This window comes from Ipomoea nil, unplaced genomic scaffold, assembly GCF_001879475.1.
Source record: "Ipomoea nil cultivar Tokyo-kokei standard unplaced genomic scaffold, Asagao_1.1 scaffold2759, whole genome shotgun sequence".
Classification (NCBI taxonomy): Eukaryota; Viridiplantae; Streptophyta; class Magnoliopsida; order Solanales; family Convolvulaceae; genus Ipomoea; species Ipomoea nil.
The window spans coordinates 1,224,180-1,245,433 of record NW_017619187.1 but is presented as its reverse complement, the minus strand read 5'-3'; the positions used below and the strand labels follow the sequence as shown (position 1 = coordinate 1,245,433).

Genomic DNA, 21,254 nt, shown 5'->3' with positions numbered 1-21,254 from the left:
GTTGTTTTTTTTTTTTTTTAATTATTATTAAAATTTATTAAAAATTATCTAAAAATTATTTAAAATGTCAATTCATCTGCTACGTAAGCATGTAATCTGTTAAAATTGATGGTAACCTGCTATCAAGTGAAATTACATATGTTTGAAGTGTTCAGTGACCTAATTTGACCAATTTGATGCTTATTTCTATAATTAATTTTGAATGTGAGAAAATATTGCATACTTGCGGATAACTTTAGGCATTATATCTATCTTGCTCGGCAGACTACAATCCTTTCCTTCTTATACCATCCCAACCTACCTCCCAACTACTCTCTTTCTCTGTTTTTACTTCACGCGCTCCTCATACTACACTTTTACTTTCCCTACTCGTCACGCACCCTGCATGCGCGTGGCACTTCTTTTCAACACAACTGCGAATTGCCCGATCAAATAGACTTTAGGTTCACAGTTGTAATCCTTGCTTGTACTCTCGGGTTTCTTCGTCTCCCTTCGATCGAAACGGTGATCCAAGTTTTCGGAAATAAAGAAAAATATAGAGAGAAAATATGAAAATTTTCGTGAAGACTCTAAAGGGTACTCACTTTGAAATCGAAGTGAAACCTGAAGATACGGTAATCTAATTTTGTCACATTTTATTTTATTTTATTTTTTAAAATTTTCTGATGATATATATGTGTGTGTATGTGCAGTTGTGTTTATGTGGTTGATAGGTTCTGGAGTTGAATTCTTTTGGTTTTTGATTGTTCTTAGTTGAATTGCTTGAGAGTTAGGGTTTTTGTGGATGATTAGACTGAAGTAAATAAGTAATGGGTGTGTTGGTATAGGAATTCGGATCAGTTTCGTTGAATTATAGCGTTTTTAGGATATTTGGATTCTTTATGGATTTAATGTATGGCTAATTCATGGAATTAGCTTGTTTAATGTTGGTTTTTTAGTGGGACAAGTGAATTTGAAGTTCATGGACTGAGATTGGGGCTTTTATAGTTTTTTGATTGTTTTGTGAAGTTTTTCCTTTTTTCTTAATTTTTGTGTTCCACTGCTTCTAAACTGAGAGAAAGCTGTGGTTTATCAATTTTTGATTTAGGATATTAAAGATATTTACACTTAAGTTTGGCATTCATGTTGGCATTGGAATCTGTACATTGCATATGGTTTATGGATCAGGATCTCTCCTGAAGTTTGACTTTTAACTTTTATCATGTCATACTTATCTTTCTTTCACAGTTTTTGCTTGCTCAGTGTCTAATTAACCTAACCACGCTTATATAAGGCCTTCATTAAACTCATCTTATCAGACTCGTTATGCATGACTTATTAACACTTTACATGATACGGTTGATAATTTGTGTTCTTCACTGATACTACCACTAGCTAGGGAAACTAAAGCTATTTAGGTAGGTGTCAAAGGTAGTGACTAGTATGTGGAATCTGTATAATCATAGTTAAATAAGGAAATGCACAGGTATAAAAGCTATTGATAGACAGTTGATGTTAAAGGATTTTGACTTGTGAGAGGAAAACTTGAGTAAATGTAGTTGCGGTCTAAATGAGGGAAAGGTATGAAGAGTCAGTAATTATGATGATGTGATTTAGGCATTATGGCTAGATTATTCACAATGACAGTGGTGGACTGGTGGTTGAGGCACACTTGCCCAAAACAATTGCTTCATCGCTAAAGCGATGAAGTGATTGCCAGCGACAAGTCTTCGCTTCGGCAGATATGCACTAAAGTGGACCAAAGCTAGTGAAGCAAAATAGTTGGTAAAGGTAACGCCTTTCTATAAAAAGGCGAAGTCAACGGATCATCACTGAAAAATTAGAGCTAACATAAGATTACCTTGTACACTATCTTCTTTTTTCTTCATCCATCTTCTGCCACTTTTCTTCTTCTGCAATGCAGTTCACTGTTCATGTCTTTTTCATCTAGTTTTTTTTTTTTTTTTGACATTTTCTTCTCACTTCATCTCAGTCTCTGCGGGTTTTCTCTGATGAATGCACTGGGAACTCTCTGTAGGCAGAGGGTTATACCCCTTTGTGGAATCTCTCAAGTGGGGGGATATTTCATACTGCTGGTCTTGCCTGAATCATGATGTTAAATGTTATTTCTAAGCAAAATTTGGCTTTTTAGGTTGCTGATGTCAAGAAGAGCATAGAAACTGTTCAGGGATCGAATGTTTATCCTGCTTCACAGCTGATGCTTATCCACCAGGGAAAAGTTCTTAAAGATGGCACCACATTGGAAGAGAATAAAGTTGCTGAAAATAACTTTGTTGTGGTGATGATGGCAAAGGTAATTTTGAGTTCTGTTATTAATGTTAAACTGTAAACCCATTCTTTTCTTATTCTTTTATGTGCTTATTTATTTATTTTGTCTGTGGTATTTTAAGACTAAGAGCTCATCTGGAGAAGGCTCAGCATCGAGTACAGCTACCACTAAGGTTTGGAACACTATGTTCTCTTTTTTTTACATCTCCATTTTCTCTGTGCTAGCTGTGAGTAGTAACAGTATTTTGCTACTTGCTTCGACTGAAGTCTAATTCTTTTACAATAAAGCGCTTAAGGGGCATTGTGATTTTATCGGTGGTTAATTTTCTCCCCCTTAGGGCACAGTAGCTTCTACTTTTCTTTTCTTCTTTTGTTGTTTTATCCTATTTTATTTTGTTGTGATCAATAAGATAAAAGATCTTATTATGACTTGCTAACAAGTAACAATGCTTCTACTTAGTGTGACAACTTTATCACCTTTGTTGACACTGCAGACAATTGCACCTGCTAGCTCAACTTCTGCATCAACAGCTCCAGCTCCAGTTCCTGCCTCAGCTCCAGCTCCAGTTCCCGCCTCAGCTCCAGTTCCGGTTGCTGCCCCAGCTCCCACTCCGGCACCAACTGCTGGGTAAATCTCAATCTTCATGTGCTGGATATCGGTTTTTATTTCATCTATATGTATATATCATGGTTGCAGTATGCGCTAGGCGCTAGTCGGGCAGCTCGACCGCGCCTAGCACCTAGGCGGAATCTAGGCGGGTGTCAAAAAAACAGTGGCAGACTTGCAGTTTGACAATTTTAATGAGGCTGTTTTCGCATTCAAAAAAAAAAAAAAAATGAGGCTGTTTTCAACATTAAATCAAATAACACATCCAAATAAATGAAATAATGATAATTCATAAGTCATAACATCAAAACAATATTAAAAATTAAAAATACTCAAATACTTCAATCATCCAAAGATTCAAAGTATCAAACTAGTCTACGGGTGTATATATGTCATATTATATATATCTATATATATATATATATATATATATATATATATATATATATATATATATATATATAATAATAATAATAATAATAATAATAATAATAATAAAATTAGCAAGGCCAAGCTGATCGAGTTAACTCGACCGAAATGGACAAGTTAACTCGGCTAAGTTAGACGCTTGGCGGCCAAGTCGACCGAGTTAGGCGCTAGGCAGATGCCTAGGCGGCCGGTCACCTAGACGGGCGCCTAGGGGGGAAATCGCCACGGTCTAGGGCCCCTAGCGCCTAGGCGGGGCCTAGGCGCCGCCTAGACTGATTTTTGCAACAGTGGTATATATATCAAACTTGTGAATGAATTGTCTGATGCATTCAATATGCAGGTCAGGAGATGTGTATGGTCAGGCAGCTTCCAACTTGGTTGCTGGGAACAACCTTGAGGGAGCAATCCAGCAGATTCTTGACATGGGTGGGGGAACCTGGGATAGGGAAACTGTTGTTCGAGCCCTTCGTGCTGCTTATAACAATCCAGAGAGAGCTGTTGAATACCTGTATTCTGTAAGTCTCCTCACCCTGTTTTGATTTTTGCATGTGAATATTTCTGCCCTCTTGTTTCTATATGCACATATTAGAGCCTACAACATTACAGTTTAATTGGATTACTGCAATATTCTTTTCAGGGCATCCCTGAGTCGGCTGAAGTTCCTCCGGCCGAAGGAAACCCCCCTCCTGTTCTGCAGCCTCCTAACCAGGCAGCTCAGCCTCAGCAAGCTGCACAACCGGCACCTGTTCCGTCTAGTGCACCGAATGCAAATCCTTTAGATTTATTCCCCCAGGTATATTGAAGATGCTTTTATGTCTATCCTCTGTATAGTGGCTTCTAACCTTTTCTTTTTGCAGGGTCTTCCCAACATTCCTTCCTCCAACGCTGGTGGAGCCAACACCTTAGAATTTTTACGCAATAGTCAGCAAGTATAATCTGTTACTCTTATTCTACTTTTCCTATTTCTCATGCTCTCCGTGCTTGTCACCTATCATTCCTTCCTCATGCTAGGAATAAAGGAAAACATTAGCTAGCTAATGCTTTTTTACTACTATTTTGTTCTCAGTTCCAGGCCTTACGAGCAATGGTTCAGGCCAATCCACAAATCTTGCAGGCATGGCTTTCTCTTACAGAATTCATCTATTAACTAGTTTATTCATGAGGCTAAATATATATACGTGTAATTTGTGTTATGTTTGGCAGCCCATGCTTCAGGAGCTGGGGAAGCAAAATCCTCATTTGATGAGGCTCATACAGGAGCACCAAGCTGATTTTCTTCGTCTTATCAATGAGCCAGTTGAAGGAGGAGAAGGGTACTTTTGACTATTATATTAGCTTTTATATTTGATGAACTCACTCTCTGTCTACAGACTAATTGTTCTTCTCTTGATTTTAGCAACATATTGGGGCAGCTTGCTGCGTCAATGCCTCAAGCTGTACAAGTAACTCCCGAGGAGCGTGAAGCAATAGAACGTGTAAGTGGTTGCGCTTAGCCTTGATTATGCTTTCTTTGATTTCCTCTGGAGATTCTTTTGATGGTTTTCGTTTTCCTTTCGTCGGGGGTGTATGGATGGTACTTCACACCTAGCTGTGTTAAACCTTCATTTGGATTGTTATTTTATGCTGCTGATAGTTTTTAGCAGTGTTGCAAAAATCGCATCGGCGCCTAGGGGCTAGGCGGTCGGCCTCCTAGGCGCCCTAGGTGGTCCCCAGGCGCGTTGAGGGCGCCTAGCGATTTTTTCAACATTGGTTTTTAGAGCCTCCTCCTCAGTCCTCTAGGCACCAACCACTTCAATAAGCCTCATGAAGTGAAATTATTGTGTGTACTTATTTACGCACTTTTGCAGCTTGAAGCAATGGGATTTGATCGAGCACTGGTGTTAGAGGTATTCTTTGCATGCAACAAAAACGAGGAGCTAGCAGCTAACTACCTCTTAGATCACATGCACGAGTTTGAGGATTGATGTGGGAAAATAGAAATGTTGAGTCGGACCAATTTCGTCTGTGGGCACAGCATGCATGCATAATAGCCGCCATTCACATCGTGTCAAGTGCTAGATAAGAGGGACATTTGAAGAAAAAGAATGTAACTATGTTGTCTTTGTTTAGAGTTTTAATCTCTCAGCCCCACCCCCTGTGTTTAATTTGACGACTTGCAGTCTAGCGCATTGATATGGTTGGAACTATATAAGCGTTTTTAGTTTGTAGGGATATTTCTACTCGAAACTCGACTTTAATGTTGGACTCCGGAGTTTGCACAGATTGCTTTTATATGCACTTTCAACATTTTTATCGTTTTATAACCTATTATTTACAAGTTATTTCTCTCTCTCTCTCTCTCTCTCTTGCTTTTGGATATTGAAAAAGAAAACAATAAAAAGGTCATTAGTATGCTGATAGCCTAATAGTATTATGTGATAACATTCACGAAGTAGTTATATTGCCAATAAATTTAGGCCGCTAACGAACAATGTAGGCCAAAGCTTAGAACAGAAGATGGAACTACATCATGGGAAAATAGTTCAAAGCTTTAGATGGTTTAACTACATCTTAGATGCATTTGTGGCCAAACAAACACTTCATGGTCGACATATTTACGATGAATGTTGTATTTTAGACATTAAATATCATTACTTGGTATTGTTAAAGTCTGTTTGTAGAGAATTACAAGATTCTCAAGATTTGTGGCCAAATCATAAATATTTATTGCCTTCCTTCAAAAACTTTGACAAAACTCTGTAAATGTCTCTCCTTGCACCCAAAGGAAAAAAGCAAAAGAAAAAAAAATAATGAAAAAGTACACAGGATACATTGTAGCAAAATATTGCTAGAAATGAAGAACCATTATCTTTCAATCAATCTTTCTTTTCTAAGCCCAAATAGTCTGGTTGGCATGGCAGTAAAAAGATACTTGATCAGTCTCTATACTCACCATCTACATTGTCAAACTGTCAGGGTTCTCGACAATCTTTGAAAACGTTTGAAGGAAGGCAGCCAAGTCAGCACCGTAGATGATTCGGTGATCAGCTGTGACATTTACCTATAATTTTTTTTTGGCATTTCAGTTCAGAGTAACTTAAAGAAAGTAGCCATGACATAATGAAATCTTAAGGCATATTTGCATACAAAAGTAAAATAAATTGGATTGAAACAAGGTGTTTAAATCATGTTTTCCTAACAAAGTATGTCAAAGTTTTCTAGTTCTTGACTTCTTTGCATTACAGCTGTAATTTCTCTTTACTTTAATTTTAATTCAATCGAGTCCCACGACTCCCACCCCATCGTGGGGCGGTTCGAGGCTGACCTGCTATCTTCAGCCCACTTTGACACCTCTAATTTTTTTTTTGTCAGGCCGGGACCCTAACTGTAGGAGACACCTTTAAGCCCGTACCATACTCAGACTAATCCCTGTTCGCACCGGGCCGGCCCAATTAGGGGGCAAAGTGCTGGCCAAATTGGTTTTTCCATACGAATGGAAACCGTTGGAATGGATTGGCAGGGGCAAGTCTGTAACCTAGGGAAAGGTAACCTTTATCATACTATAGGCTTACTCTCATCCACCCAATATTAGTTGGTCTAGTTTAAGTACTTAGCGCTAATTTACAGGCTCACTTCCACACTTCAAACCCACGTATTAGAACCAGAAGTGGCAGTAAAAGTTATCAAAGAAGGTAAAGAGTAATTGATGATAATACAGATAGACAGATAGTAGACACATACCAGCATCCTGTTTTTGACGCTAAAGAATCCGTCAGCATCAGTAACAACAGTAGGTTTTGATGCTCCAACAGCCATAATAGCTCCCTGAACACCATTAAGTTGTTTAAAATTAGCTGCTAGTTTGTACGGGCATAATAACTTTCATGACCACAAACCAAAACATTGCTGGATATTGTTCTAATACCTGGCCTGGAGGAAGAATAGCATCAAATCTATCCACACCAAACATTCCCAGGTTTGATAATGTGAAAGTCCCTGAATTAAAAACAATAATAATATCCAGTCGGTCATGTATTAGCAGATAAAATAGTAAGTTGCCGATCAAATGAATCGCAGCAGGTACCTGTACTATACTCGTGTGGTTGAAGTTTTTTAGCCCGAGCCTTCTCTACCAGTTCCTTCCACTTTTGAGACAACAAATACAGGTCCAACTACACCATCACAAGACACTTCATAAGAATTAACAATAAATTGAACAGCTTTCTCAGGTGAATTATACACGATCCAGCCAATGTAAATCGATTAAAGTTTCTGCTTTTGAATTGAAAGAAAATCGCGTACCTTGTCAGCATCCTCAAGTACAGGGGTTATCAATCCGCCATTAATAGACACTGCAACAGCAATATTTATGCTGCTATTGTAAGTAAAACACTTCCCGTCCTTGCAAGTTGCATTCACAACCGGATGTTGAGCCAATGCCATCGCTGCAGCTTTGGCTAACAATGCGGTCATAGTGACTCCCTTGGACTTAACCTGATATTCATTCAATTCCACATGATCTCAAATCTCAATATCTAATTCTGATAAACATGAACCATATTGCACTCCTATTGAACTTAATAAATACACTTACTCTATCCCATTTTACCTGTCCTATTTACGATTCATTGGTCAAACAAACTCTTCCTTCTTTGTTTATTTTCTTTAGTTTCTAAATATATAAATTTTGTATACTAATACTAAACTCAATATTATGAAAAATTAAATTAAAATACCTTAATTCAAGCCTAGCTAACCGAACCGAATCAAACACATAAAATGGACCAAAGAAAGCATAGATTTCAAGAAATAAAATCAAAGAACTAAAAGAACTCTGAAAACCAGTAATTTGAAGCAATGTACCTTCGCATAGAGAGCATCAAGGGCATCAGTAGAAATGGGATACCCAACACGAAAAGTGGGTACAGAGAGGCTATCTAACATGTTCTTGGAAACCGCAGCCTGCATTGCTGTGAAAGGGACGACTGTCGAGCCTGGAATCTCAGGATAGCTTGATGGGGAAGTTTTAGCAGGGGACGGAGCAGCAGGAGCGGCAGCCTGAAGAGGCGCAGCGGTGCTCTTCTTAGGTGTAATTCCGGCAGCTTTCTCTACATCCTCCGCCGTGATTCTCCCGAAGGGCCCAGTCCCTGCCACTTTATTGATGTCAATTCTGTGTTGTTTTGCAATCTTCTTCGCATACGGTGTTGCAACTATCCTCCTCGGCCCCTCCGGAGCCGCCGCAGGCGGCGGAGGTGGAGCTGCAGCTTCAACTTTGGGAGGGGGAGAATCAGTGGAAGCCTCAGTACTAGGCGGAGCTGATGAGCCAGAACCAACGGATAGGGCTTTAGCTTTGGCCTCAGCGATTTCGTCCTCAGTCTCGGCTAAAAGCCCGATCGGAGCCCCGACCGGAGCTGTCTCGCCGTCGTTAACAACAATAACTGCCAAAATGCCATCATAAAAGGTCTCCACATCCATATCCGCTTTGTCCGACTCAACCACCACAACCGACTCGCCTTTGGAGAGCACATCGCCCTCGGACTTCACCCACGAAACGATCTTGCCCTCGGTCATGGTGGAGCTAAGCGCCGGCATGAAGATCTCGCGGATCTTCGATTGAATAGCAGGGAGGCTGCGCCGCCGCATTCTGGTAGGAAACGCCGCGGAACTGAGGCGCCGGAGGGGCTGAGCAGAGGAGACGGAGGAAGAGAATGAGAGAGCTGGAGACTGGGATTGAAGGAGCGACGCCATGGGAGAGTTGTGGGAAGGGAATGCGAAGCTCCGGTGAGTGTTAATTGCAGTATTGGTGAGCAATGAGAAATTGGTATATGGAGAGTGAAGAGGGAAAATGGGGGCGGAGAAGACGAGGGAGACTCAGTTTGAGCAATCCGCCAGTTGTGGAAATGTTAACAAAAATAAAGTTCGTTGGGCTAACTCATGAAAACTTTTTTTTTTTTTGGGTGATACATTAGTTTTCATTGTTTATGACTTTATGCGGAAAGAAGTAAATTGCCAGTCAGGAGTTTCATTACCTATTATTGATCTAAGGTTTTTCAATGACCATTCAAGTTTTTAATGAGATATTGGACCAAGCACTAGTGCTCGAGCAAGGTTTTAGGGTGGCCAGTCAAATTGAACTAGTCTCGTAAAATGAATTTTTTCTTTCTTTAACACAACTCAACTTGTAAACTAATTTAAAATAAGTTTATAAGCATAAAAACAAATTATATCATGAACCATAATTCACATTGCATCATGAACCACGCTTCATTATTATACTAGCTACTATAAGTTTAATTATTAAAAAATGTCATTAATTATGATTTATTATTATAACAATAACAACACGTTTGGTTCACGGAATGAATTTGGATGGAATATGAATGTTATTCCATAAGAAATGAAATATGTAAGGAATAGAACATGAATTGTATTATATTGTTTGGTTCGCTGGAAGAATAAACTTTAGGAATTGTATTCCAACGTTTGGTTGGTTAAAGAAATAGAAACAGAATATATATTTAAAAGACATAAATACCCTTATACAAAATAATAAGAATATTATTATTATTATAATTATAATTGAGAGCTTAATTCCCATAATTCACGAAAATCAACAATTGAGAGCTTTGGAAGATTCACGAAAATTCCCAGAATTCGTCGTTGGTCCCTCTTCCGACAATTCAAGAAGGCGATTGTGGAACGGATAGCATGGCTGGGGTCGCCTCTTCACCGCGATCCATCGCAGATGGTTTGATCAATAATCGACCGCCGGTGAATCTTTCGGACGTTGCTGCGCAACCGGCGTCTTCCTAGCGTACAGAGGCGGAGGACCAACAGCGACCGCCGGTGATGGCATTGGCTCGTCTGTGGCTGTAGTTTTTACCGGTTTGGGTTCAATTCGACAGCCCCTAGTCGGAACCCTAGCTCCGGCTGCCGGTAGTTCACTGGCTGTTACGGTTGTGGGTGTCGCGACTTCCCAACCTGCGTTGCGTTCGGAGGCTCCGTCTGGTAAAGATGGTTCCGGAGTAGTCTCTAGCGTGGGCAGGGGATTGCAACGAAGATTGGGAGATTGTGTATTGGCGAAACGGAGAACATCCATGGCGGCCTGGGAGTGGTCAAGGGTAAAAAAGAAAATATAATAAAAGACCTATTTTTGAGAACTCAGTAATAGGTTAATACCGGGGGTGGGGGTGGGGCAGTAATAGGCTAATAGCTAATTCCCCTGTAGAGGGAACAGGAACATTGTTCCTGGGAATACAAATGGTTACCAAACAGAGGAATAAGTCTATTACTGGGAAGCCATTTCAGACCTATTCCGTGAACCAAACAGCCCATAAGGGGAAATGGTCAAATAGGCCATCGAATTTTAATTGAAAAGTCAATTAGCCCTATAAATTTTTTAAAGGTGCAATTACACCCATCAACAATTCATTTTGACGCAATGAAGCCCCCAAAAATCAGTTAATCATCCTCCCGCAAAATTTTAGGCAAATGTGACTATTACTTGAAGAGTGGAGAAAGAACCTATGGGGTGATGAACGTGATCTCAATCAGGGGTGTTAGCGAACAGAGCTTTCGGTAACTACTCGTGATGTTCAGGTTCGTAAGTGTTCGTTTACCTTTAATTTAGAGCTTAGTTCATAAACGAACAGAGTCTGAACAGTTGTAGACACGCTTGCTAAGAGCTCGTGAATAAGCTCGTTTGTGTTCATTTAATAATATTCATGAACAAGCTCGTTTAGTGTTCATTTAATAATGTTCACGAACAAACAGTTATAGTTGTGTTGTTTGTTTGGTTATATTTTGTGAACATAGATTTCTTCTTGTTCATGAACAAATTATGATCATCAACATGTACATGTGTTTGGTTATTAAGGGTTCATGGACGTGTTTACGAATATGTTCGCAAACGTTAACGAACATTAATGAATGCTTAACAAACGAACACTAATGAACGCTTAGCAAACGAACACAAACATGATTTTCAAAAATATTATGTGTCAGCAATTATCAAGTCAAATTCTGTATCTATAGTTGACACATTCTGTACTGCAGTTGATAGTTCTGTACATGCAACTATCATATTAGTTTACATGTACATAAAATGTTAACTGTAGGTACATAATGTGTTAACTGAAGATACAAAATTTTTGTATTAGGATTCACAGCAATATGAAGCCTGGTCCATGGTATAACAATTTACCTAGGACAACTTGTTAGGATACAAATTTGTTAAACATATAAATAAACATCATCAAAATCTTTTAAGTACACTTAATAGAAATAATATCTAGCTAGGTGATTGTGGATTCAAAATTTGTATAATTTTTGGTACATATGGTGGGGATGATATAGATAAAATTCGAATTTAATTAGATCTATTGTTAAAAAAAGAAGTATATATAGCTAGCTTACCAATCATCTAAAATGATATTTGCAAGAAAAGAATAACCTGGTTATTGCAGATTTGCAGGAATATTGTCTTGGCATGTTGGGGTTAGTTGTGTGTTTCTTGGTCCATTATTATAGAAAGCCAGGCAAGAGAAGTTAAGGTTGCCAATCCGAGGCCGTTTCTTTACCTTAACACATTCAGATTCCTTATTGAGACACAGCCATATCTTAATGTCTTTCAATTCTGTGACCATTATTTTCAACAAAATCCTAACTATAAAACCTTCCCATTTCCATCTACTTCCTTTATATTATTGTGAATCAAATCAATCACCCTGTCGTTAATCTGGGTTCTTCTCAATCCTCCGAATTAATGCCTAGTCAGGTAACGATACTATGATTTCATGGTTTCCACTTCTTAATGAGATTAGTTCCTTCATCCTTCTGATCTATAACTAACCTAAATTTGGGCTAATCAATCATTTTTTGTTTTTTACTGGTTTCACGATAATAACAGGTATGTTGCATGGAGATGAGGATTAATCTGGACTGTCCAGCTTGTTGCAAGAAAATGAGACGAGTCCTGCTCAAAATCAAGGGTAGGTACCCTTTAATTTGCTCATACCATGGAGCATTAACGTTGCATGCATGGGGTAATAATATTTTTGTTTTGTAACTTTTTGAACAGACCCGTTAGTCTAATGGTATTACTCAAGTCTCAAGGGGTCTGCTGAACCCATCAACGGGTTCAATAGACTGGTTAAATAGACCATTGATCCAACGGTACTACTCAACAGGTTTGTTAAACTTGTTGAGGAGCCTGTTGACCGATCAAATTGTCCTTTCTTATTTATTTTTTGCCTTTAGAGTGTGGATTTGTTCTTTAATTTTAGCGAATGCATAAGTAAATCTCAACTGTCTAATCCCTAATCTCAATAGTTTAAATCAATTTAATTCATAGGTTCTAGCCTAAGAGGTGGTTCACAGTATTTGGCATTTGGTTTTGATATGCAACTAAAAGTATGTTTAATAAGTTTTATTTCTTTATTATTATTATTATTATTATTATTATTATTATTATTATTATTTTATTTTTTTATTTTTTTTTTTACATTTTTTTGAAGAAATAGAGACGCATATGATAGAGAGGCAAGAGTGCAGAGTATGCGTGTGTGGCAGATTCGATCCAGCAGAAGTAGCAATAAAGATAAGGAAGAAAATGAAGCGTAGAGTAGAGATAATTGATGTTCAGCTATTCAATAACCAGGAAGAAGAAGAAGAAGAAGAAGCCCAGCAAATGCAAGCCATCGCTCAGCCTGCGTAAATAGCTTTTCTTATATACATATCAATGGTGATTGGTTGGTTATAGCATTTCATTTTATTTATTTTTTTATATTTTTTTTTCATTCTATGTAGTTTATTTATTTATTCTTGTACTAATTAATTAGTGTGAAGTCTAGACTTTACTTGGGTGATTGTCTAATTTAAAAGGAATAAGGGTCAAATAGGTCATCGAACTGTACCAAAAAATGCAATTAGGCAACCGAACTTTAAAAAGTTACAATTGGGTCCCTGAACTAACCAATTTCATTCAGTTAGTCCAATTTGTAAGTTTTTCAAATGGTTAACAGGTCACCCCTAATTTAAAATATATTTAAAAAATTATTATTATTTAAAATATTTTTTTTTTTGAAAACATTTAAAATAATTATTAAAAAAAAAAAAGAAGAAGATATCGTCTCGGGGACGAAAAAACCTTCTACGTCTCTAGCTGGAGACGAAGAAAAGTTATCTTCGTCTCCATGACCGGAGACAAAGAGTTTCTTCGTCTCTGGCCGGAGACGAAGGAACTTTCTTCGTCTCTGGCCAGAGACGAAGAAATTATCTCCGTCTCCATGGCCGGAGATGAAGAAGGATTTTATCACAGTATAGTCTAAAGATGACGTATAGTAGATGCTTATATCATCAAGCAGCAAGGATGTATAACTAACAACAAGAGTTATTCAACACAACAAGACCTTGAGGGTGATAACATTAAGTACAACTCAGGTGTCCCTAAACGTTGCACACGCCAAGGCACATTTTCGCACACACCACCGTAAGTACAACTCCGATGTCCAAGAAAACAAACGCGTAGTACTATTACAATCTTCTTCTTTAAAAACAAACCATATATTTGCCTACACGCACACACATAATAACAATTTAGGTTGCACTACAAATAAACAAAAATTTCAAATTGCCCTCTAGGCAAATTTGCACACGCCAGCTCACACACACACACACACACACCAACGTAAAATAATTTTTTACATTGCTTCTGCATTCTTAAATTAAGTTTTAGTATATATATCAAAAAACGTGGATCATTCATGGTCACACTTAGTAACAATTAGTTTTACCCAAAACCCAAATTCAACGAATAAAAAAAAATTATAATAACACCGTCATGTCAAGACCGCTTTTAAATAACTCGCACCCCATGTTGCACATATACGCACACACCACCGTACATTACCACTCTGGTGACAACCAAGGAATAGTACATTTACAATCGTTTTCTTAACAACAAAGCATAAACAAAAAATCACGCAAACACATATTATTAATGTTCGTTTTTAAAAAAAATAAAAAATAATAACAATGCCCCCATCCCTAAGCTTTGCACACGCCGAAATACATATTCGCACACACCACCGTAATTTCAACTCCGGTGTCCAAATATAAAAAAAAAAAAAAAACCAAAAAAAAAACAACACGTAGTACTCTTACAATCTTCTTCTTTAAAAGCAAACCATATATATGAATTCACGCGCACACATATAAACTATTTTCTTCAAATTACACACACAAAAAAAATCCATTCATAAGAAATGCACACGCCATACTACACACACACACAGTGACGCACACACCGTTGCACATAATCAACTATAAACTCATTACATACTTTAGACACGTTGATTTTTTTCTCAGCTCTCAATACAAATTATTACTAGTTATTACCTTTAACATTCCACCTAATATTATGCTCAAGATTTCAATTGAATCTTAACCAAAAATAAACTCAATACTAGAATTACTTTTTAATCCTTATGTTTTCAAAATGTCCTTAATTAGTTTAAAGGAATCTTTCAATTTAAATCATCCATGAGAATGTGTTAATAGATGTAATGAGATTTCATGATCTCATATATCATGGTGGTCTCACTCAAACCGCAGCATATATATATATATATATATATATATATATATATATATATATATATATATATATATATATATATATATATATATATATATATATATATATATATATATATATATATATATATATATATATATATATATATATATATATATATATATATATATATATAGACACACCTACACATGATATATTTGTTGGGTAATATGGTGGAAAATCCCAAAATAATAATAATCCTACAGAAATATTAATATTATATGGGAAAACAGAAAAATTGGGAAGGAAAAGGTTGAGTGTTTGGGTAGGGATTTAGCACGAGTTCGAACACGAAGTTCTTTTCCTTAAAACCTTATTTGCTACCTCCCACAAGTGCTAGGAGCGTTGTACCCTAGGTTTCCCAGGATAAAACGTGCCACGATTCCTTGTTTAAGCACCTAAACAAGGAACCCGGCAAACAAAACAAAGCTGGAACACAGATTGGCTAAAGAAGAGAGAGAAGCAGAAGTTTTGAGATGAAAAGTTACTGGAATTCCCTTGTTTCTCACTGTGTGTAAAATGCTACTGCTCTACCTCTCTTTATATAGGCATGTTGGAGTGATAGCATTCAACATGGCCATTAAATTGGTGTTAAAACCAATTGTGTAACACCTGTAACGGTCACCACTAAGTAGGATTAAACTCAGAATTTAAAAATTGGAATTAAAACAGTATTAATTCCGTAACAGATGAGTTTAATCTTCTGCACTTTCGGGTTTCAGACCGTTGGGGTGCACGAGAGTGTGCTGTGGTACACCACGAGAGTACACCTCTCGTGCTATGGTGCAATACGAGAGTACACCTCTCGTGTTCACCGTTGCACGAGAGTTTTGCTCCCGGTGCACCACAACCTCTCGTGCTCTCTGTAGCACGAGAGTGGTGTTTTCGGTTTTGGCCGAGCCATGCACCACAACCTCTCGTGCTCCAGAGAGCACGAGAGTGGTGTTCTCGGTTTTGGCCGAGCCAAGTGACTATAACAGAAGTTAGGCATAACTTAGCCCGCAAGGCCAGCCCATTTTCGGAAGACATTCGTGCCCACAGGTGCCGGACGCACAAGAGAGCCTCTATGCTATACAATTCTACAAGCTTGAAAAGAGCTCATGTATATAAGGGGGGCAAATCTTGTTTCCAAACCAATGTGGGACTAAGTCCTACATTTTCCCTTCATTTCCCAACTTAAATGGGTCTACTTTGAGAATCAATATCTCATTCACCCATTATCCGTTTTGAGCGTACAATATATCAATCTCTTCGTCTTACTACGAAGAATCCGAATCCACTTTGACCCGACCCAAATCGGAAGTGGACCCCACTGATAATTGTACCACAAAATAGCCACTTAATATGCCATTTTAAGCTAATTTTTCCAACAATATTTAATTCATGGGCAGCTATTGACGATCATTTGGCTATACTAAATTGTTTCATTTGTTTGTGACATGGGAATAAAATATATATTATCAAAGACTTGAATTACATTGGCGGTCAAAGCTAAGTAATTTAACTAAAGTAGCTTTAATTTACCAGACCCAGACATGGGAAGAAACATTATTATTACTGGTTAGTTGTATATATAGATGACATCAAAAGAGTTGAAAATGCAAGAAGATTGTTAGAAATACTTATTTCTTAACATTAAAAAAGTCCAATGGAAAAGGTTATGTGTTTCCTAAAGGAGGTTTTACATTCTTAAAAAAAAATTTATTCCTAAAAGAAGGTTTTACATTCCTAAAAGCTTTTTTTTTTTTTTTTTTTTTTTTTTTTTTTTTTGAAAACATTCCTAAAGGGTTTTTTATTTAAGGAAGTTTTCCATAGCTCTAGAAAAAGGATTCTCATCACATTTATAAATACGTTGAAAAATTCTAGGGATTATTAAAGTTTTCTAGTCAGTCTCCATATCGTCTTAAGGCATACAGATCAGGGAGGAGGTGAAACATTCTTGATTTATTCAATTTAGAAATTACATCTCCAATAATGGAATCAAGTAAGTTCTATATTTTCTATTTAATCAAAAGTTTATGATCATGAATATTGTTTAATTAGTTGATTAATTTTATTTACATATGATTCATTGTTAATTGTGCTTCCGCATTCAAGTTATAGCGTCAACTGCAAGAGAGAAAGAAAGCTGTTTAATTTGTGTTTATTTCATTCTCCCAAAGGCATGGAGTTTATGATAAGCAAAGTAGCACAACGTGTGGGAAACCACGCGAGCCTGATTGTTGGGATCAAGGATGAGGTGTTAGAACTGGTGAGCGAACTGAGGTTGTTCAAGGCATATCTCACTCAGAACGAGAGGTATAATGGCAACGCTGTGGTGAGAGACGACGTGTTGTGGAAGATTCAGGAATTGGTATACGATGCTGAAGATGCCATTGATAAATACATTGTTGAGCAAAGGAAGCACAGAGCCAGACCGGTCCTCAAGAGATGGGCGAAAAAAATCAGTTATTATATCATGGTTAATGGTGCTGCCAAGGAGATCGAGAGGATTAAGAAAAGGGCCGAGAAAATGCGTCTAGACTATATATGTTTATTGATCTATATAACATTGTTAGTTTTAATATTTCTATCTCCATTTGTAAAATAGAGATTTGACAACATTAGAGATTTATTGCAACAATAGAATGTTAGGGAATAAAATCGTTAGCAAGGAACAATTAAGGGACTAAAATTGTGTTTTTATCTTTAAAAAAAATGTAATTTATATTGTGGACCGTTGTTCAATATACAGGATTTTACTTCATAAAGTATAGAATTCATGTTCATAATGCACAGAATTATATAGCTGAGGACACATAAACACTTAACATAATATACAGAATTCATGTTCGTTATATCGTGTTTATGTGTATATGTATTATGAACATGAATTATGTATCTTATGAAGTCAAATTCTATGTATTAAACCAGGATCCATTGTAAAAAAAAAAATTGCCTAATAAGAAACTGGGCTATTGTGTTGGCCCGCTACCCCGCCCTAAAAAAAAAAAAAAAAAAAAAAAAAAAAAAAAAAAAAAAACTATATCTTCATTCTCCAACTCCAATGAACATCTATTAAATGATTAATTACTTAATTAAATTTATTTTACAAATGGAATATCAAAACTAAATAAGATTATAATTAAGGGAGAAACATTTAAAAATACTAAAATATATATGTACTAAGTAAAATTTCAATAGAGTTTAATAGTTTTGTTGCTCCGATCCAGAGGTTAAAACTGTAACTTTTTTAAAAATTTAAGGGTTTATATTTGCAACAGTAGAATGTTAGGGAATAAAACCGCTAGCAAGGAACAATTCATAGACTAAAATTGTATTTTTACTTTAAAAAAAATTGCCTAATAAGAAAACGCGCGTCCTACTTAAAAAAAAAAAAAAATCGATTTCCAGCAACAACATTATGTTATTCAATTTTTAGTTCATTCATTATGGATTTTTAGTTCATTCATTATGGATTTTTAGTTCATTCATTCTGGATGTATAGTTATGCAATTCTGGATGTATAGTTATGCAATTCTGGATGTGTAGTTATGAAGTTATGGATGTGTAGTTATGCAATTCTGGATTTATAGTTATGAAGTTATGGATGTGTAGTTATGCAATTCTGGATTTATAGTTATGAAGTTATGGATGTGTAGTTATGCAATTCTGGATGTATAGTTATGAAGTTATGGATGTGTAATTATGCAATTCTGGATTTATAGTTATGAAATTATGGATGTGTAGTTATGTAATTCTGGATGTATAGTTATGAAATTATGGATGTGATGAAATTATGAATTATGTTCAAATTGAATAAATGTTTTGTGCGCACGGGCATTTGATCATGTCTGAGCCATTGATTTATCGTGATTTACATCTCTCACAATTAAAAAAAAAAATGGTGCAAGAGTATCAAATAACATCTTCAGATATATGGTTTCTCTAGAGCATCTTATTACTCTTTGTTGTTGGTTTTTTTTTTTGTTTTTTGTTTTTGTTTTTGTTTTGTTTTTTTCCAAAATAAAGGTTGAATTGGCATCTATCTATATGGTTGTAGGCCGGGTTCATATATGGAACTTTATTTGGATGCTGCGTTTAATTTTCACCGCATTTACAAAAATATCATCGCGCTTTTTTTTAAAAAATTACATCTGATCCGTTAAATTTGAAAACGTGGACAGTTGCAATTGATTCTCAGTTCTTTCCTGGACATTTGTTTTCACCTAAGCACACCCCTATATATATATATATATATATATATATATATATATATATATATATATATATATATATATATATATATATATGAGCAACATACTTTTTACCCACAATAATGAAATCATTTGATTTTTTTTTTTTTAATTTCCATTCGTTGTTAAGGCAAATTGTTTAGAAAATTTGTCAATAACTATAGCTACAATTGCTGTTAATAGCGGATGATAATAAATAATTCAAAATATATGTTAGAATAGATATTGTTATAATGATATAGCAAAAATTAACTTACAAATTTCTTTAAAAGTTTTCATAAATTGATAAAATTATGATGTGTAAATTTGTTTAATGATTTTTTCTTATTTACCCTTTATTATATGAACCATTCATTTTAAGAAAACAATTATACAAACATTTTTTTATTTCAATTAAGGGCCTAACATTATTGGTTGTTATTAGATTTGTATGTAGATGTAGATTGTAGATTTGTAGATGTAGATTGTAGATTTGTAGATATCAAAAGAGTTGAAAAGCCAAGGAGGTTGTTAGAAATAATTATTTCCTAACATTAAAGATGTATAATGGAAAAAGTTATGGGTTTCTAAAAATGTTTTATATCCCTAAATAGATTTCTATTCTTAAAATGAGATTTCACATTCCTAAAAAGTTTTCTTTTCCTAAAAGGAAGTTTCCATTTCTCTTAAAAAAGGTTTCTCACCACATCTATAAATATCTGAAAAAAACTCTAGGAATCATTAAAGTTTTGTAGTCAGTCTCAGGGAGGTGATTAAGGTATACAGGATAAGTAAGTTCTATCTTTTATATGAATCAAAAATTCATAAAATTCATAATGATGAACATTGTTTAGTTGATTAATTTGATTTACATGCAATTCATCGTTAATTGTGCTTACGCATTCAAAGGTAAGCCAAGACTGAAAGAAAGAAAGGTGTTTTAATTTGTGTTTATTTGATTCTCCCATTAGAAGACCGAGAAGGCATGGACGCAGTTATGGAGTTTCTGATAAGCAAAGTAGCACGAAGGGTGGAAGAAAACCCGAGCCTGATTGTTGGGATCAAGGATGAGGTGTTAGATCTGGTGAGCGAACTGAGGTTGTTCAAGGCATATCTGAGGTGTAATGGCAACAACGCTGTGGTGAGAGACGACGTGGTGCAGAAGATTGAGGAAGTTGTATACGATGCTGAAGATGCCATTGATGAATACCTTTCTGAGCGATGGAAGCACAGAGCCAGACCGGTCCTCAAGAGATGGGCCAAAAAACTGAGTCATTATATCATGGTTAATGGTGCTGCCAAGGAGATGGAGAGCATTAAGAAAAGGGCGGAGAAAATCCGTCTAGATTATGCCCATTGCTCACCATACTAGCAAGCCGGTTAGAATCTAAGATTGATGGAGTTGTAATACACATACATAGTCACATCAAATTATAATTAACTACCTAGTCTACTATATATATGTTTATTCATCTATAACATTTGTTAGTTTTGATATTTCATCTCGTCTGCAAAATAGAGTTTTGATAATATTCCTAACTAATTTTTTTTTTATTTTTTATTTTTTAGTTGCGGCACCAATAGTCCCTTTTCTCCTTATTACATGACCTTGTTAAAATCATATTTTTTTTAACATTTTACAAATGAAATATCAAAACTAAATAAGATTATAATTAGAGAAAAAACATTAAAATCAAGGGTTTTGTAGTCCAATGGTACCATGTTGTTCCTCTATGTGGGAGGTGATGGTTCGAGTCTCAATGGAAGCGTTTGATGTAATTAGGTATCTCCCTCTATATAGCTTAAAAAAATAATTCAAAAGTACTAAAATACCCATGTACTAAATATATAAAATTTCAATAGAGTTTAATGTCTTGTTTATATCTAACAACCATGTTTTGTCATCTTGTTATTTCTCAACCAACTTCATTTGCTGACTATATATATTTAATTCATGGGCAGGAATCGACAATCATTTGGCAATACTAAATTGTTTCATTTGTTTGTGACATGGATGGGAAGAAAATAAATTTATTAAAAAAAAAAAAGTAAGAAGAACCATTTATATATGAATTTCACTATTTAAATACACTTACTAAACAATTATCAAATCTTGTGGTTT

General features: G+C 35.9%; 3 protein-coding genes across 4 annotated transcripts; 2 read left to right on the top strand and 1 right to left on the bottom strand.

The window, feature by feature from the left end:
* The first annotated feature begins 307 nt into the window (after nt 1-307).
* On the top strand, nt 308-5,604 carry LOC109156798 (ubiquitin receptor RAD23c-like). Its single transcript, XM_019304646.1, has 11 exons — nt 308-614; nt 2,132-2,293; nt 2,391-2,441; nt 2,763-2,896; nt 3,645-3,819; nt 3,942-4,097; nt 4,162-4,233; nt 4,371-4,418; nt 4,508-4,617; nt 4,701-4,779; nt 5,152-5,604. Exons 1-11 carry the CDS (start codon nt 549-551, stop codon nt 5,266-5,268), a joined length of 1,170 nt encoding a protein of 389 aa, XP_019160191.1. The 5' UTR covers nt 308-548; the 3' UTR covers nt 5,269-5,604.
* A 406-nt stretch (nt 5,605-6,010) lies between these two features.
* Nucleotides 6,011-9,226, bottom strand: LOC109156797 (dihydrolipoyllysine-residue acetyltransferase component 4 of pyruvate dehydrogenase complex, chloroplastic). Its single transcript, XM_019304645.1, has 6 exons — nt 8,147-9,226; nt 7,586-7,777; nt 7,368-7,455; nt 7,209-7,279; nt 7,025-7,108; nt 6,011-6,344 (listed from the first exon to the last, which is right to left on the bottom strand). Exons 1-6 carry the CDS (start codon nt 9,029-9,031, stop codon nt 6,240-6,242), a joined length of 1,425 nt encoding a protein of 474 aa, XP_019160190.1. The 5' UTR covers nt 9,032-9,226; the 3' UTR covers nt 6,011-6,239.
* A 2,698-nt stretch (nt 9,227-11,924) lies between these two features.
* On the top strand, nt 11,925-13,163 carry LOC109156799 (heavy metal-associated isoprenylated plant protein 6-like). 2 transcript variants are annotated; one of them, XM_019304648.1, is made up of 3 exons: nt 11,925-12,059; nt 12,192-12,273; nt 12,805-13,163. In XM_019304648.1, the coding sequence occupies exons 1-3, from the start codon at nt 12,048-12,050 to the stop codon at nt 12,996-12,998; spliced, it is 288 nt and encodes a 95-aa protein (XP_019160193.1). In that variant the 5' UTR covers nt 11,925-12,047; the 3' UTR covers nt 12,999-13,163. The 2 variants fall into 2 exon arrangements, with proteins under 2 accessions (XP_019160193.1, XP_019160192.1); XM_019304647.1 differs by having other exon boundaries at nt 12,799-13,157.
* The last annotated feature ends 8,091 nt before the right edge of the window (nt 13,164-21,254 follow it).